At 43.4% G+C, this 15,600-nt stretch overlaps 1 protein-coding gene across 1 annotated transcript; it reads left to right on the forward strand.

Moving 5' to 3' along the window:
* Nucleotides 1-1,218: 1,218 nt before the first annotated feature.
* On the forward strand, nucleotides 1,219-15,217 carry usp31 (ubiquitin specific peptidase 31). The gene is made up of 16 exons (XM_085783816.1): nucleotides 1,219-2,473; nucleotides 2,934-3,071; nucleotides 3,316-3,410; nucleotides 3,498-3,590; nucleotides 4,109-4,244; nucleotides 4,666-4,813; nucleotides 4,906-5,086; nucleotides 5,227-5,338; nucleotides 5,544-5,638; nucleotides 6,679-6,756; nucleotides 8,639-8,768; nucleotides 9,177-9,296; nucleotides 9,449-9,674; nucleotides 9,767-9,925; nucleotides 10,710-10,862; nucleotides 12,094-15,217. The coding sequence occupies exons 1-16, from the start codon at nucleotides 1,949-1,951 to the stop codon at nucleotides 13,569-13,571; spliced, it is 3,867 nt and encodes a 1,288-aa protein (XP_085639942.1). The 5' UTR covers nucleotides 1,219-1,948; the 3' UTR covers nucleotides 13,572-15,217.
* Nucleotides 15,218-15,600: the final 383 nt, after the last annotated feature.

Genomic DNA, 15,600 nt, shown 5'->3' on the forward strand with positions numbered 1-15,600 from the left:
CTTCCTGACATGAGGCACTCAGAGTATAAGGCACTCAAATAATTAAACAGGTCTTTGTACCTATGGGGACATCCTGTACATCTGTTCCTTTCTTTAAAAAATTCCCTGTGCTTTTTGTGCCTCCCTCAGGCAGAAGAGTGAACTGACAAAGAGCAGCTTCACACATCCATCATGCAGTCACCTTTCAAACATGTGCTAACTTGTGCTTAAAAGATCCTCAAGGCATCCACAAAAAAAATAAAAAAAAAACCTTCAGCAATATAGGTATAACAACTTATAAGCCTATAACAACAATAAGCATCTATTTTAAAGGTTCAGGTAAAGATAATTCAATGCAGTACAGTTTTCACTGTAAAAACTGTTGCCAAAACTCAAATCAACAATAGGCCTCTGCTTCTGATAGCTGTGAGGCCAGTCTGGCTGACAATACCAAGAAATATCCAAGCCTGTATTTGTTAGAGATATTGCAATTTCTTTGAAAGAACGATCTTGTTCTTACTTGTTCACCTACTATTGTTTAAAGGCACCACAGTTACCCGAAAGGTAAGCTTAAGAGAACATTAGCTTACTACTTGGTTGGCAAAATAATGAGCTGGATGTTTTCGGTCAGGTCAGGTCAGGTAACTTTATTAATACCCACAGGCAGATTTGTTTTGCAGTAGGAGGACATCACTATTTAAAAAATGACTAAACAAAAAGACACTTAAACAACACAGGACAAAGACATAGACAGAAATAAAGCTCACTGATCGTGGTTCAAAATCCATAAAAATGCCGGTGTAGGCTTAATACTGCCTGTGCATATTCTCATTTGTCCAGGTCATAGTATATCTCAAAGGAATTTGGTCCAACTTTCTCAGCTTGGTCAGATGCGAGCATGAACTGACCTCTTGGATGAGAGGTGAAACGTCTTCCTAGACAAATAACCAAGTCCAGTTGCTTTCGACTTAAATTCCTTTGAGATAGGCTTAATACTGTATACCTAACTGTGAAACATGTTAAGAACATGACACAGGAACCAGTGAATAAGTAAAAAAAAAACAAAAAAAAAACATGTATTATATTATCATATTATATTAGTATTATTAGATTTAATATTAGATTTAATATCACAAACAATATAAAAGAAAAAAGTTTTTTGTGCATCCAGGCTGCAGTTCTCCTTCAGTCCGGCAGGGGGCGGGGATGTGGCTACAAACTCGCAGAGCAGCTGACCACAGAAACACGAAGAAGAGGGAGAAGAAGAAGTAAAAAACGATTCTGCTGTTTAGTGGCAGAGCCCCGACTGTGCCTCCAAAATACGTGGAAAAATGTGAGGTTTATTGCATTTCGGACCCATTCTCCACTTCGGCTTTTCATCACCCTACGAACCATGGCGGACTGCGGGTTTCCGTCGCATTTGGACGTCGTGGCCGAGAGGGACCGCCGCCGCTGCTCCCGTGGCTCTTGTTATTGTAGCTAGCGCCGCTACCGTTAGCTGCATTAGCACCGACACAGTTGTTTTCGTTCGTAGCGTAACCGACGTTGATTCATTTGCTGCGGGGCAGTGAGTAAAAAAAACAACAACAACAACGGGAAAACAAGGTAACTGTGGAGGAAGTTGCAGACACATAAACAGCTGACCTGAGCAATGTTCATGTTTCGCTTCTCAACTCATTAGGTAACTGGCCTCAGACAGTTATTTGAAGGCAAAGGTTGTTAGTGCACGACACTGCTAACGTTAATTGACAAGTGGTGTTGCTGCTGCACGCTTTATTCAAGGAGAAGAGAAACCTCAATGAAAATGTTATCACTGGCTAAGGTTAGCATGCTCGTTGACTCGTTATTGCTGTGTGGATATTCAGAGATGGAGCAGCAGATACTAGCAGCCGCTGAGGTGGCTCTGGCTCATCACAACAACACATCTGCCTAACTTGTGCGCTAAAAAATAAGGAGGAGGGGGGACACCATGTCTTGCAAAGCCGCAACCAAGGACAAGAAGTCGAGCTTCAGCAAGAAGCTGTTCAGGCGAGGCTCGGTGCGCTCCGTGGGCAGTTTTATGAGCAGAGTCCTGAGGACACTGACAGCCTTATCCCACTTTGGATCCGAGGTACAGACAGAAGACGACAAGGATGATGGAGGATTTTCCACGTTTAAATCTGGGAGTAAAGATGTGCCCATGGATGATGGGGACCTGGGGGGTTTCCTGTCCGGGGAGAGAGTTCCCGGAGTGTCGGGGCTCAAAAACCACGGGAATACCTGCTTCATGAACGCGATTCTGCAGTGCCTCAGCAACACTGAACTCTTCGCCGAGTACCTGGTGCTGGAGCACTACAAAGGCGAGGAGACGGACGAGGACAAACCCAAGACAAATGGCGTGCTGCTGCAGAGGAAGGGTCCACTGGCCAAGGGAGAAGTTACGGAGCAACTGTCTGGACTTGTCCGGGCTTTATGGACGTTTGAGTACACCCCGCAGCACAGCAGAGACTTCAAGGTGAGAGTGACAGCAGGCAAGATACTATCACAACAAGCCATACAATCTGACCTCAGTTGTCTTTTTCATGTCAATAAAAGAATAAATCAGTGTAACAAATCACAATATATAGCAGGGTTAAGTTTATTGTACATTTTGTTTGTGATACTAAAGATACAAGATGAGTTGATTTTGTTTTTGGTTCTTTACAGCAGAGAAACATAAAGTAGTAATGCATAAAACATTGTGTTCAATATTAGTTCATCACAATCACAGATCACATAAGAGTAAGTCAGAATCTGAGGATCAGAATTGATTTATTTGTCATTGCATAGCAGCACAACAAGATTAAAAGCTTAAACCTTAAAGTATAAACACACAAGACAGACAATGAACAGTAAGTAACAAGTGGTGCAGAGTCTGTGACCTGGTTGTGTGTTTTAACCTGTGGGTCACACATTTTATTTTTGTCCGTTTGCAGAACGCTGTGTCTAAAAACGCCACGCAGTTTAAAGGGAACGCTCAGCACGACGCTCAAGAGTTTCTGCTGTGGCTGCTGGACCGAGTGCACGAGGACCTCAACACCGTCCCCAACCCCATGGCCAGACCGCCCATAAAGGTGAGTGTTTGCTCATCACTCATTGTGCATTTACTTGATATTGTATAACTTTTAGCTTAAAAATAGTCACTCAGTTGATCCTACAAAAAGGCCGTTTTCACAGCTTAGTTCAGCTGGGCTTGCCTCGTCTTGTTTCCTCTTGATTTCCCAGGACTGATCAATAACAATGCAGCATGTGAAACTGTCAGTAGCTTGTGAACCAGGTATTATTAATGAGTCATAAAACTTGTTGGTGTTTGCTCAGCCCCCCATTGAAGAAGATGAACAAAGCCTCGAAGGGCCTTCTCCTCCCCTCTCCGCTGGGTCGTTTGTACAAGAACTGTTCCAGGCTCAGTACAGGTAGGCCGTGTGTCCGGTAGAGTAGTAGATCTGTTATGTTCGTGTTATCTCTTTGCCAAATTAAGAGATTCACTTGTTTCCAAACAGGTCGTCTCTCACCTGCCCACATTGCCAAAAGCAGAGCAATACGTTTGATCCCTTCCTCTGTATCTCTTTACCCATCCCACTACCACACACACGGTGAGTGCACACCTGAGCCGTGTCATGGCTTTCAGAAAAAAAATGCGCAGTATGTTTGTTCTGTCGCTTTTTCCACAGAGCACAGCAGACAGAAGTTCTTCAAAGAGGGGGGGTGACACCTTTTTCAATGATTTGTGTGTGTGTGCGTATGAGTGCTGACAAGTTCTCAAGGACCTGAAGCAAATACCTCTGTGTGTGTGTGTGTGTGTGTGTGTGGCTGCAGAGGGAGGAATGTAACCTGGTTTGGGGGGGTTGTTGAGGGAGCAGGAGGAGCAGCAAGGAGACATGGGAGGGGCTATGCGCTTCAGAGTTTCAAAACAAAACAAGAGTGTGCTCATTTTAGGCGTTTTCTGCAGTGCAGGAAATAAAGAGGAAGGAAATGCTACAAAATCATCTTCTTTCTGCTGTTGTGTTTTAGTTCTCACGATCACAGTGTGACAAAATAAAACCGTGCCTGCTTACTGAACGACAGAGCTGTTTGAATGTTTAATGTTCTGTCGTCTTCTTCTTCCTGCCAGGCCCCTGTATGTGACAGTGGTGTACCAGGGCAAGTACTCTCACTGTATGAGGATCGGAGTCGCTGTTCCTCTCAACAGCACCGTCTATCGCCTCAGAGATGCTGTGTCACGTGAGACCAAGATCCCAATGGACCAGGTGCTATTCCTGTCACTTATCAGCTCAGGGTCTGCCACAGTGAGACTATATTACTGTCACACAATGTTAGCTCAGTGTTCCTAAAGCAGGTTGTGCCTCAGAGCAGTAGCTCCTCATAAAGCCATGCAGGTTTTTTTTTTATAGAGCGAGCTCAGTGTGCGGTTCAGTAACAGGTTTATAAACACATTTTTTTCCCCCTCAAGGCTACAACAACTGAGTGTTAACACTGATGAAAAATGGCAGGGTGAAAATGCCACGAAGCCAGATAAATGTAAATGACAGCCAAGCGGGGATGAGCGCTGATAACAAGGCGACTGTGTTTGTTTTGGAATAACACTGTGAAAACATGGAAAGCAACTGGACACCTCACATTTGTGTGTGTTTATATTTTTAAACTCATTCTTATTTTCTCCTCTTCCAGTTTGTCTTGACAGAAATGTACTACGATGGTTTCCACCGCTCATTCTGTGATGACGACGACGACCTCGACATCATTCAAGAGAGCGACTCGATCTTTGCCTTTGAGACACCAGAGACCTTCAAACTGGAAAATATACGCACAAAAAGAGGCAAGACTATTTTACAAATACATATATTTTTTTTCTGATCAAATGAATAGACCACAGCTTATCTAGAATTTGTCTATTCTGTCCAATCAAAGGGAGTCTTCTGGCAAACCTGAATCATAACAACTTGAAGTATGGATCAGAGATCAGCAGGACTCCTTCGTTCATGCAGGGAGCCATGACCCCTGTGACTGCATCACCCAATAAAAACCTGGGACCGGAAAAAATGATCCTTTTGGTGTGCAACAGAGCCTGTACCGGCCACCAAGGAAAGAGGTACTACAATCAGAATAGTTTCTTTCTTTTTGTTGCCAAAACATTGATTTCGTAATACAGGAATGAAATAATAGGCGTGAATATAAAACCCACCAGAGAAATTTGATGTCTGCTTATAGAACTGAATTATGTTGTTTCAGGTTCGGCCTGCCTTTTGTACTGTACATGGAGCGCACTGTGACCTGGGATGCTTTACAAAAAGAGATCCTGGAGAAAATGCGTCATCTTTTAAGACCTGGGGTCTACATTCAGGTAGGGAGACGAACACGCAGTCAGCCTGTTCTCCACAGTGAATCATATTTAATGCAGCTGATTGTATGAGGTGTTTTAAAAATTGAACAGACCGGATATGAATAATTTTAGCATCGAAAAAGAGTGAAATTTGTTTTGTTTCTCTTACATCTGCACTGATGTACTGGTTTCACAGAAGTATTTAAAGTGCTGTCTTTATGTGTAGGTGGGACCTTTCAGTCTTCGGGTGGTTGGCGTCGTCGGTATAACCTACCTCCTTCCCCAAGATGAGCGACCACTGTGTCACCCCACTGTGGAAAGGTTAGATGTCATGTTATATAAACACACGCTTATTGCTAAATCAGGACTGAGTGTGTGACTAAAACTTTATACTGCGGTTCAGTTTGAATGATAGGTTCTATGATGTGGCCTTTTGCTTTCTCAAATCTCAGGTTATTTACATCTTGTAAATATCTGCTGAGTTCAAACACAGACAAGTCCATTTTATTCAGTCATTATAATTTGAATATTGCTCGACAAGTACACACCCCTTTAGTTTCCATCTTGATCTTTATTGCTTCCTCCAGAGCATGTTCAGTCAGAGCCAACAAGACGTCTCATCCAGAAGGGTGCAGCCAAAGAAAAGCAGACCTTGCACATTGTGTGAAACTGTACTGTAGTAGCACTAGCACAGTCATTTTTAGCAAAACTCATCATTTTTAGAAGGGTGGATCACCTATGCTTGACTGTTTTTTATGTCTGTGTGTGTTCTCATAGCTTTCTCAGCATTAATGTTAGTGAAAGGTCATAATGCAGAAGCTGGAGTTCAGTAAACACAGTGTGAATATATCAAAAACAAAAGTAAAGACAGGCATGCTATTTGCTGCTGGGGTGAGGTTTAGGGTTATTTCCATCTAGGCCTTTAAGCTTCTCTTTTCACACGCGTGACATTAGTGCCACTTGGCCACTTGACCTGTTTGGACGACATGTCCTGACAGGACTCGTGACTGTTTGTTGAAATGCCAGTTTAGCATGTTTGACTTAAACTACACGATTGAAACAAGTCACAACATCACCGGTCCATACAGGTGTGTGGATCAAAGTGAAATCAAAGTTCATTACTGTGAGTGATCAATAGGCGCCTTCATGACAGCGAAAATGTCACAGAGTTTGTCGTTGCCTCTTATAGATATGACATGTTTATACACGTGTAGGTTGTAAAGAACAAGATAATTTCATTTTTATACTCAGAACGTATTAACAAAGCCTCTATAAAGTGCTGCACGGTGATTGCATGTGGTATAGAAACCTTATTTTGTAAAAGAAACCTGCCTAAATTACTTAATTTGTTTCCATCACAGGGCGTACAAGTCCTGTGGACAAGGGGGACCGCCGCATGTGAAGATAGTCGTAGAGTGGGACAAAGAGACCAAGGACTAGTGAGTGCAAAAGATGAATATTTGCTTGACTCGTGTGCTGTGTTTTGTTTTATCTGCAGTATGTTTGTTCTGCATAGAATGAAAGGAAACCAGATGTTTACATTTGCTCGCTGTAAATACTTACTGGGCACAGTATACTGCAGTGCATCTCGAAAAGCTCGACTGTGTCTGTCAGAGTTGTTAATTTAGCAGACGTCCACTGTGTTAATTTGGAAGAACGGATTAAACCACTCATTTTAATAACTTGCCTTGTAGACATGACATTGAATGAGTAATTTACTGTGATTTTTTTTTTTTTTAATTGAAGGCCATTCATTAGCAGGTAACAAGCTCGGCTGTGTAAGCAATTATTTTCAAAAGCACAATTGAAGTGACTGGACCCAGCCTCAGTTTTGAACACTAAAAAGGATTGTTCAGGTTATTTGAGGTGGGGGGGGGGGTGAGGTAGTCGTGCATAGTCAGCAATAGATTTGGATCAGAGCGCTGTCAGTTACGAGAGGCGGCCAGGAGCAAAAGTTCACTAACAATGCAATGTGCTGCTGTCCATGGGGCCAGCAGAAAAAAAAATCAGTCTATTGAAACATACTCTTTATGTGGAATACTTTCAGAAAACCAAATATTTTCACAGAAGCAAAGAGAGGGGCTGTTTTGACATGAAGATAAACATCGAAATATTCAAAATGAATTGTATGTTTAAACGTATATTGGATTGTTTTGTCTAAAACATATTGTTCCTGCTGGTCCTGTGCACATCAGCACATCGCTCTGCTAGTGTGCTGATTCTCCAGGCTGCCTCTTGTAACTGGCAGCGCACTGATGTGAATCTACTGCAGCTAATACACTGGCTATGGATGACTGCCTCACACAGCCCCACGCGAAATAAGCCAAAACTGTCCCTTTAACATTATGAAGCATTATGCTTTAACCTCACAATGTTGTGTGCCAGGCTATAACTATCAACAGAATGATTTATTGAACCAAAGTGTCAGCAGTAAATGCCAAACATTGTGCCAAGTTTCGATCCTTAATTGGTTATTCATGTCACTAAATATTTAAATCTGTTTCTCAACTTAATGAGGCTGCTTATTTGCTTAGAAGGCGACAACTTAAATTCCCAGAAATAAGCTTACTCACACATGACTTCACTCTCATCTGTCAGTTAAGGCCTTGGCTTTACAGTCGAAGGTGTGGCCACACTTCAGGGAAATTGACGGTGACATTTTTTGCAGTGTGGGGTGTTTGAGGGGAAGAAAATTATGGGAAGAAAATCTAGCAACACGTCAAACTCAAGAGGGCTCATTTGAGCCTTTGAGTGTAAACAACTCTAACTATTTCTCCCTACCCATCATCCTTCACTCTGTTTCCCTTTTGAAAAATAAACGTCATTAATCTACAAGCAAATGTGCTTAATTTGAAGCAGTTGTTCTCACACAGAGCCTGGAGTCTCACCAACGACATGTCTGCTCTTATTTCCTCACTTACACTAATTACTGTGTTGTGTGGTTAACACACATACACGCCTCTCCAAGTGAGAGTAAAGTCACAATAACACCACCAGCAGTCATGGGTTGATGATGTTTGTTAATGTTTACTTGAGTTTTTTTATTTTGGCTCTTGTCGAAAATGTAATTCTGTCACACCTTTTATGTAATTGATGTTTGTGATGCCATTTAAAGCCTTTTTTTTTTAGTGCTGCTGCAAACTCCAGTTTCACAGTATTATAATTATAAGTATCTTTTGTGCAGAGACAATAAATTATGTAACTTCCTCAGCTTTTTAGATATTTTGAGACAGGAAACTGACCAAAGTCTCATAGCAGATGCTGTGATCATCTCATGACAGCCGTTGAATGAATGTATGACTGTGCTTCGCGCTCCCACAGTCTGTTTGGACACACTGAGGAGGAGTACATCCCCGATGCTGAGAGCGTGTATCTGCACAGAGAACATCACCATCAGCCGCAGGCCTGCACGCTCGCACAGTGCTTCCAGCTCTACACAAAGGAAGAGCAGGTAAGACTCAGACGGTGGGATTACTGCGGGGTCAGTAGTTTGACATGAGAAAATAAATCTCTAGATTTGCTTGGGTACATGTCAGTGATGAGTATATTTTGAAGCTGCAGCCTCCCTCCCAGCAGGTTTATTATTCTTCTGCTGAAGTTCAGGAATCCTATTCGCTCGCTGTGGCTTCACTGCGTGTTCGAGTCCTAATGCTATGTTTGGAGCAAAGCAGAAATTCTGAGCACAGACTTGCGTATATGTTGTGGTTTTAACTTGCCTGCGAATGTTCTGGAGGAGAATAGAGGAGTGAGCGGAAAACTCAGGGCCTCATCCTGTGTGAGGCCTGTTTTATAAGCAGTGTGGTTAGAGCTCGATCCTGATGGCCGCTGCTTGGGCTCTGTCTGTGTGTGTGTGTTTCAGCTGGCCCCAGACGATGCCTGGCGCTGTCCCCACTGCAAGCAGCTGCAGCAGGGCCGCATTAAGCTCAGCCTCTGGACGCTGCCGGATGTTCTAATACTGCATCTCAAGAGGTTCAGACAGGTACTCAAGCTCATCTGGACACTGTTTAAGTGGAAATTCAAAGCGAAATGCACTCTCTGGTTATCAAGAGCATCCTTAAGCTTTCTTTTCATAAACTAAATGTACTTCAAACAGGAGCCGATCAGTGTCTGTGTCTTGTGTCTGTCATCCAGGAGGGGGATCGGAGGGTGAAGATGCAGAACATGGTGAGGTTCCCGTTGATGGGCATGGACATGGCACCTCATGTGGTCAAAAGAAGTCAGAGCAGCTGGAGTTTACCCTCCCACTGGTCGCCATGGAGAAGACCCTACGGCCTGGGAAGGAACCCTGACGACTACCTGTACGACCTGTACGCCGTGTGCAACCACCACGGGAATATGCACGGAGGACACTACACTGGTAAGACGAAGAGCTTGAAGGTTATCAGGAATAATCTCGGCCTCATCGTCTATTTTTAACACAAGGTTTGTCTTGTTGCCGTGTGCTTCCAGCTTACTGCAAGAACTCCATCGATGGCCAGTGGTACTGCTTCGATGACAGCGAGGTTTCACCAGTAGCAGATGACGACGTGTGTCAGCAGACGGCCTACATACTCTTCTACCAGAGGAGGACTGCTATCCCCTCCTGGTCGGCCAACAGCTCTGTTGCTGGTCAGTTCTTCTTTCCTTCTGTCTGTCTGTCTGTCTTTCCTCTTTTTCCATTGACATTGTCATCAAGACTGGTGTGAATACTAATGGCGATTTTCCAGTAGCACGGCACGGCACGGCTCTACTGTTTTTTTTTGCTTTTCCACTAGTTTCTGGTACCTGGTACTTTTTCGGTAACGCCTCAGCTCTGGTTACAAGCGAGCCGAAGCAATACTAAACGTGACGTCAGCGGACTGCCTTCCACTGGTTGGCCAGAGCGTCGTCACTGCTGCGACTTCCGACACAAGAATCAAACCCGCTAAATTTTAAAACACACCAACAACAGCGCCCACTGATCTGTGCTGAGACTGTTGTTATTCTTTCACACGAATTAAATGACTGCTGTGTGGAAAACTGCATTGTGGTCCGTAATCGAGGTGCAGACGAGTTCAGTTTGGAGCTAATGAGAGGATCAAAAACAGAGAGAGAGATGACGCGGCGGCTACCACTGTGATATGTCAACCCTGCCCCCGCTGTAGAGGAACTATGAAGAACTCAGCTGTAATGGAAAAGCAGCTAAACCGAGCCGTGCCGAGCCGTGAATGTGTAGTGGAAAAGCGCCAAAAGTGTAATCTTTCAGTATTTGTACAAACACAGCCACAGATGTACTACAGATGATAATTCTTCTTCTGCCTCTGAGCAGTTTCTGTTTTAATATGAATGCATTAACTTGATTATATCATTTGAGGTAAATAAGAAAAGTTTTCATTCTTCACCATGTTTCATACCGTTTTGCTGTTTTACACAGGTTCCACCAGTTCATCCCTGTGTGACCACTGGATCAACAGGTTGCCAGGCAGCAGACCTGCTAGTCTGGCCTCCGGAGCCTCGTCCAGACGAACCTCTCTGGCTTCACTGGCCGAATCGGTCGAGTTCCCAGGCGAACGCAGTGAGGACGATGGTGAGACGTGCTGATATTTGTCTTCTTGGAAATATTTTTGATGTTACAGGTGTGTTTACATTATACACACATGAACTCCTGCTGTAACCTGACGCATACTTTGAAGTTTAGAGTTCAAAGCAGTTGATCCTGAACTCTTTAAAATGCAACATCATGTTAGAAACAGAGTAAAAATGAACAACACAAACTGTTGTAACAAGAATGTAATACTGCGTCCACTATCAATATTTATTTTGGAATCTAAATATGTCAGTAAGGCCTTGCAGAGTTATTAGAAATCAGGAAGCCCCCACCCCCACCCTGCACACATTTTGAAATAGATCAACACTGAACCATTATTTCTAGGACGGGGTAGACGGCACCAGGACAAACTGTTAGTCACATCTGACTGGGACGAACCAGACAAACATGCTCAGCAGAGTGGGGAGCCCTGAATTCCTAGTGAATCCACATTAATACAGATGTTGGCCCTGGCTGCTGTTTGTGGTTAATATAAATGCAGGTTTCATAAAAGCCTCCAGAGTACAGAGTTAGCGTGGTCCCAAAAGAGCTGGTCTGCAAATTTAAACTGTGGCTTGATCACAGATCTCAGTATGGATAATAACATATGAATTATGTAATACATTTTTTCTTTGTATCATCAGTTTTCACAGCTTGTGCTAATAAGACGAGTAGCCCCTGTTATAAATAAATCTTTAAACTTGGAGTGCTGTTCCTTACATTTTTGAACTATATGTTTATTTACACATTTGGAGTGATCAAAAGGTGTTCAACCATCTTTTAGCACAAATTGAAAACATTCTGTGGTCAATGTCCTTTAAAGGGATAGTTCAACATTTTGGCAAATTGGCCCACTGCCATAATCCCTATAGTCTCAGTCTCGTAACGTTCTGTTATTATCTCATAGCGTGGTGAATGTGCAGGTCACAACTTGTCCACGAGAGCGTGTTGGAGTTGTTGGATTGTGTATTTGATGAGTAACGAACCTACTCCTAAAACTATAGGGATTATGGCAATGGGCCAATTTGCCATAATGTTGAACTATCCCTTTAAGCTCTTTTAGTGAGTGAGGGTTTATAACACAATGCACCAGTATTGCTAACACATATCTAAAGAGAGTACATGTTTCTTTCAGTGTAGTTGTAGTTTTACCTCTCCAGGATGGAGTGTACCATTGCTCATTTTAAGTTCAGTTGAGGTCAAAATTATTATTTTTTTCTTCTGTTTTTAGGAGGATTCTCCGTCCGCCCTTTTGTGAGGAGCATTCAGCGTCAGAGCTTGTCCTCCAGGTCGTCCATCGCCAGTCCTTTAGCCCTCAGCGACAGCGGGATGAAGCCGTCTTGGTCTCTCTCTGCAAAGCTGCACATGAGATCCAACTCGCCGTCGCGTTTCTCCCTCGACTCTCGATGCTCCCCTCCTCTAGAGAGGATAGGAGAAGCCTGTGATGACAAGGTTTCCACGTCCTGCTTCGGCAGCTACAGTAGACATGAACGCTACTTTGGCAGCAGGACTCCCTTGTCAATGATGGAGAGTAACATCAGTGACCATGACAATAAGAGATTCCTAGACATGATGTACTGCAGGGCTCCCACTCCAGTGGAGAAGAAGAGCGCCAAAACTGAGCCAACTGAAAACAACAACCAGATCACAGCTATAGACCAAAACATATTACCTGCCCAAGCAACTCCCTCTAAAGAGCAGAAACGTAAGAGCAGCATTGGAGGATTTGGCTCAAAGGCAGAAAGCACAGGCTCCACAAAGACTTCCAGCAAAGTGGAGCAAGAGAAAACTTCCAAGAAGCGTTTGTGCTCAACTTACAAGACCTCCACTCCCGAGACGTCTTCCAGTACACCTGTGAAAGGCAAGAAGGCGAGCAATACTAAAGAAAAGAGTGTAAATGCCAAGAAAAGCACCTCAACGCCCAGCGGGACTCCCTCCAAGACGAAGGAAGCAGCTCAGCCTCTAGAGGCGACGCCACAACACAGGCCCTGTGTCCGCTCCACGCCTCAGTCCTCGGCTTCTCCCTCGCCAACTTCAAAGAAGAGCTCCAGTGTCACAGAGAAAGGCACCGCGAGCACTCGCAAACGTCTGGTGGAAAGGAGCTACAGCAGAGATTCTATGCACACGAGCCCCCTGGTGGACAGTCTCCGAGGCAGCTTGGTCGGCCGCTCCTCGCTCTCCAAGAGCGGGGAGACTAACCGGCTTGAAAGGAGATCGGTGAGGAGCTCCAGCAGCAGCTCTTCCGTCACTAGCCTGCGCTCACCCAGCGTGTCCACCAGAGACCTGCAGCGCGGCAGCAAATCCGAGGAAAAGGGGTTGTCCTTCTTCAAGAGCGCGCTCCGGCAAAGGGAAAGCCGCCGGTCGGCTGACTTAGGGAAAAGCACCTTGCTTGCCAAAAAGGCCTCAGAGAGGACATGCAAGCAAAACGGACAAGCCAAGGAGATCGCCGGAGACGCCGCCTCCTCCTCGCAGACGTCTAACGAGACTCAAGGAGACAAGGAGAAAAAGTCAGAGACAAAGGAGTCTTCCAAGCCCCCCAGCTCTCTCAGCCGCACTCTGTTGAACGTAGGAAAGTCCAAGTCTTCCACTTCTGAAGTAAGTCTCAAGTCTCCCGCAAACGGGAAGAAGCCTCTCGAAAGGATGGCATCTTCCCGAAAGCTGTCGTCAAGCATGCAATCTCCTGCACGTACAACACAGAGGCCTCAATGATATATCCATAGTAGTTATATTGAACTTACATATTGCAGCTATTTTCTTTGTGCCTAAGTTTCGGTGAGCACCATGAGTATTTGTAAAGAGACATTTTTGTTGATGTTATGGTTTTGTACACTACAGCTGTATGCAGCTTTGGGTTTTGAACATTAGCAGCCAGCTTTGAGGTTTTTCCTTCATCTTTATTGGATAAAATAAGTAAAATACTGTAGTTCATTTGCATATTTGGGTGCCAAACTTGTGCCTGGTATGGAGGGTACATAACATAAGCATGCTATATGCATTCAGCTGTTGAGCACAGCCTGTTTGATTGCTACTAGTACTTGAGGCCTGTAAGACAGCTGACAGAATTCCCCACTGGAGTCTTGAGATCCAATTATCTTTTCATTCAGACAAGAGACTTGTTAGATCTTTGAAAGAAAAAAAAAAAAAAACCTGATTTAAAATGCAGCAGCTTATACATAAAAAAACAAGGGAGATGAGAAACATTTTCACCCCTTATGCATCAACAATGCGTCGTTTGCCTTGCAGAGTAACATTTTAAACTAATATTGATTCAGAGATTTCAGATTTGAGATGAGGATGAGCTGGTTGTTGATGCTTTGGCCTCACGGCTGCTCTATATGCATTTGAAACCCAACAACTGTGAGAACACAGAACCACAGCATTAACGATGGTCTCTGGACAAATACTGAAACAGAGATGATTTGCTCACACACACATACGCACACATACAAAAGAGTTTCATTCCCAAATAGCTGTGGCTAAGCATTCATAGTGGTTTTCATTGATTGATTGATTGATTGAGTTAAACCGATCAAAGTGACAGTTGTTTGTCACACACACACACACTTTCTCCATACACCTCATGCCATTGATCAATATGGGTAGCATGAGTGTTGTTTGTCTAAAGCTATGGAGAAGGCTTTAGTAGATTTTGTGTACTTGTCACATAAATGTCTTGAGAGTATCTGGTATCTGGGAGCAGAAGTAGCAAAAAGAGTCTTAATTGTAAAAATGAAAAGAATAGTTTGGAGGCCCTGGACCAAAACAGAAAAGGATGAGGATGAGGAAGAATCAGGATCGGTACGGAAACTGAAACAAAACTTTATTTTTGTTTAATACTAGTCTCTTTTTCGATAGAAATGTATTTTATTAAAATTCTTATTGAAGCTGACAACTTTTTTTCCTCAAAGAGATGGTGTTTTGGAATGAAACCCTTTAAATTCTAAGTATATATAAATATATATATATATAGATGTGTCTGTACAGATGTTGACATATAGTATATAGTATATAACCCTTTTTGTTTTTCTTTCCATGAGCAAGATGAAAATTATCTTAAAAAGCGCCTTCCAATGCTGTACATGGAAACAAATAATTGCCTTTGGCAACATAGTAGTCTACTACTGTATGCATCACTGAGTAGGAATGTTGTGTTGTTTGCACTTTGTATAGATAAAGTAGTTTTCTTTTACCCTGTCATACACACACTCTCTCTAACTTAATGTAATTATCTCATTTTTAATACGCCGTCTGTACATGACTTATAAAGACATATCGTAAAGTAGTGTCAACAGGCCTTAGACTTGAAATGGTAAAAGGGTACATTCATCTCGACGACGTTTCAGGGGTCATTTAAAGGAGTCGCCCCTTCACTACACCTGGTGCTGTAACAGACCACTGCTCCTCTGGCACTGACGTTTCTTAAACGAACATGTTTTCAGATGCTGACGTTCAGAACTGTGACCACACAGACTTCAGTGACCTAGAAACCTGTTGGCTCTTACCTGTGGTACCTCAACAGGGAGGACAATACTTAGCCATTTTTTCCTTCATCGCGCAGACGCAGAATATCGATAATGAGCCATTTAATTCATCATACGGAGACATTTCTACCGTCTCTGAGCAGTCGTCCACATCTGGATGAGCAGGCAGATTTTTCTCACCTGTCAGGCGCTGCATGGCATTGTTAGTTTTGCAGTGTAATGATCGAAGCAGAGGCGGGTTAGTGTCACTTCAGCTG

The sequence above is a fragment of the Trachurus japonicus genome, chromosome 8 (genome assembly GCF_045865225.1).
Source record: "Trachurus japonicus isolate A0001 chromosome 8, Traja_1.0".
Lineage (NCBI taxonomy): Eukaryota > Metazoa > Chordata > Actinopteri > Carangiformes > Carangidae > Trachurus > Trachurus japonicus.

Excerpts from the sequence above, each read along its gene's own strand:
- usp31 (XM_085783816.1), top strand. The coding sequence starts at position 1,949 with ATGTCTTGCAAAGCCGCAACCAAGGACAAGAAGTCGAGCTTCAGCAAG. Across the intron at positions 4,245-4,665 it reads CCAAGATCCCAATGGACCAG|TTTGTCTTGACAGAAATGTA; the intron begins GTGCTATTCCTG and ends CTCCTCTTCCAG. Across the intron at positions 5,087-5,226 it reads ACCGGCCACCAAGGAAAGAG|GTTCGGCCTGCCTTTTGTAC; the intron begins GTACTACAATCA and ends ATGTTGTTTCAG.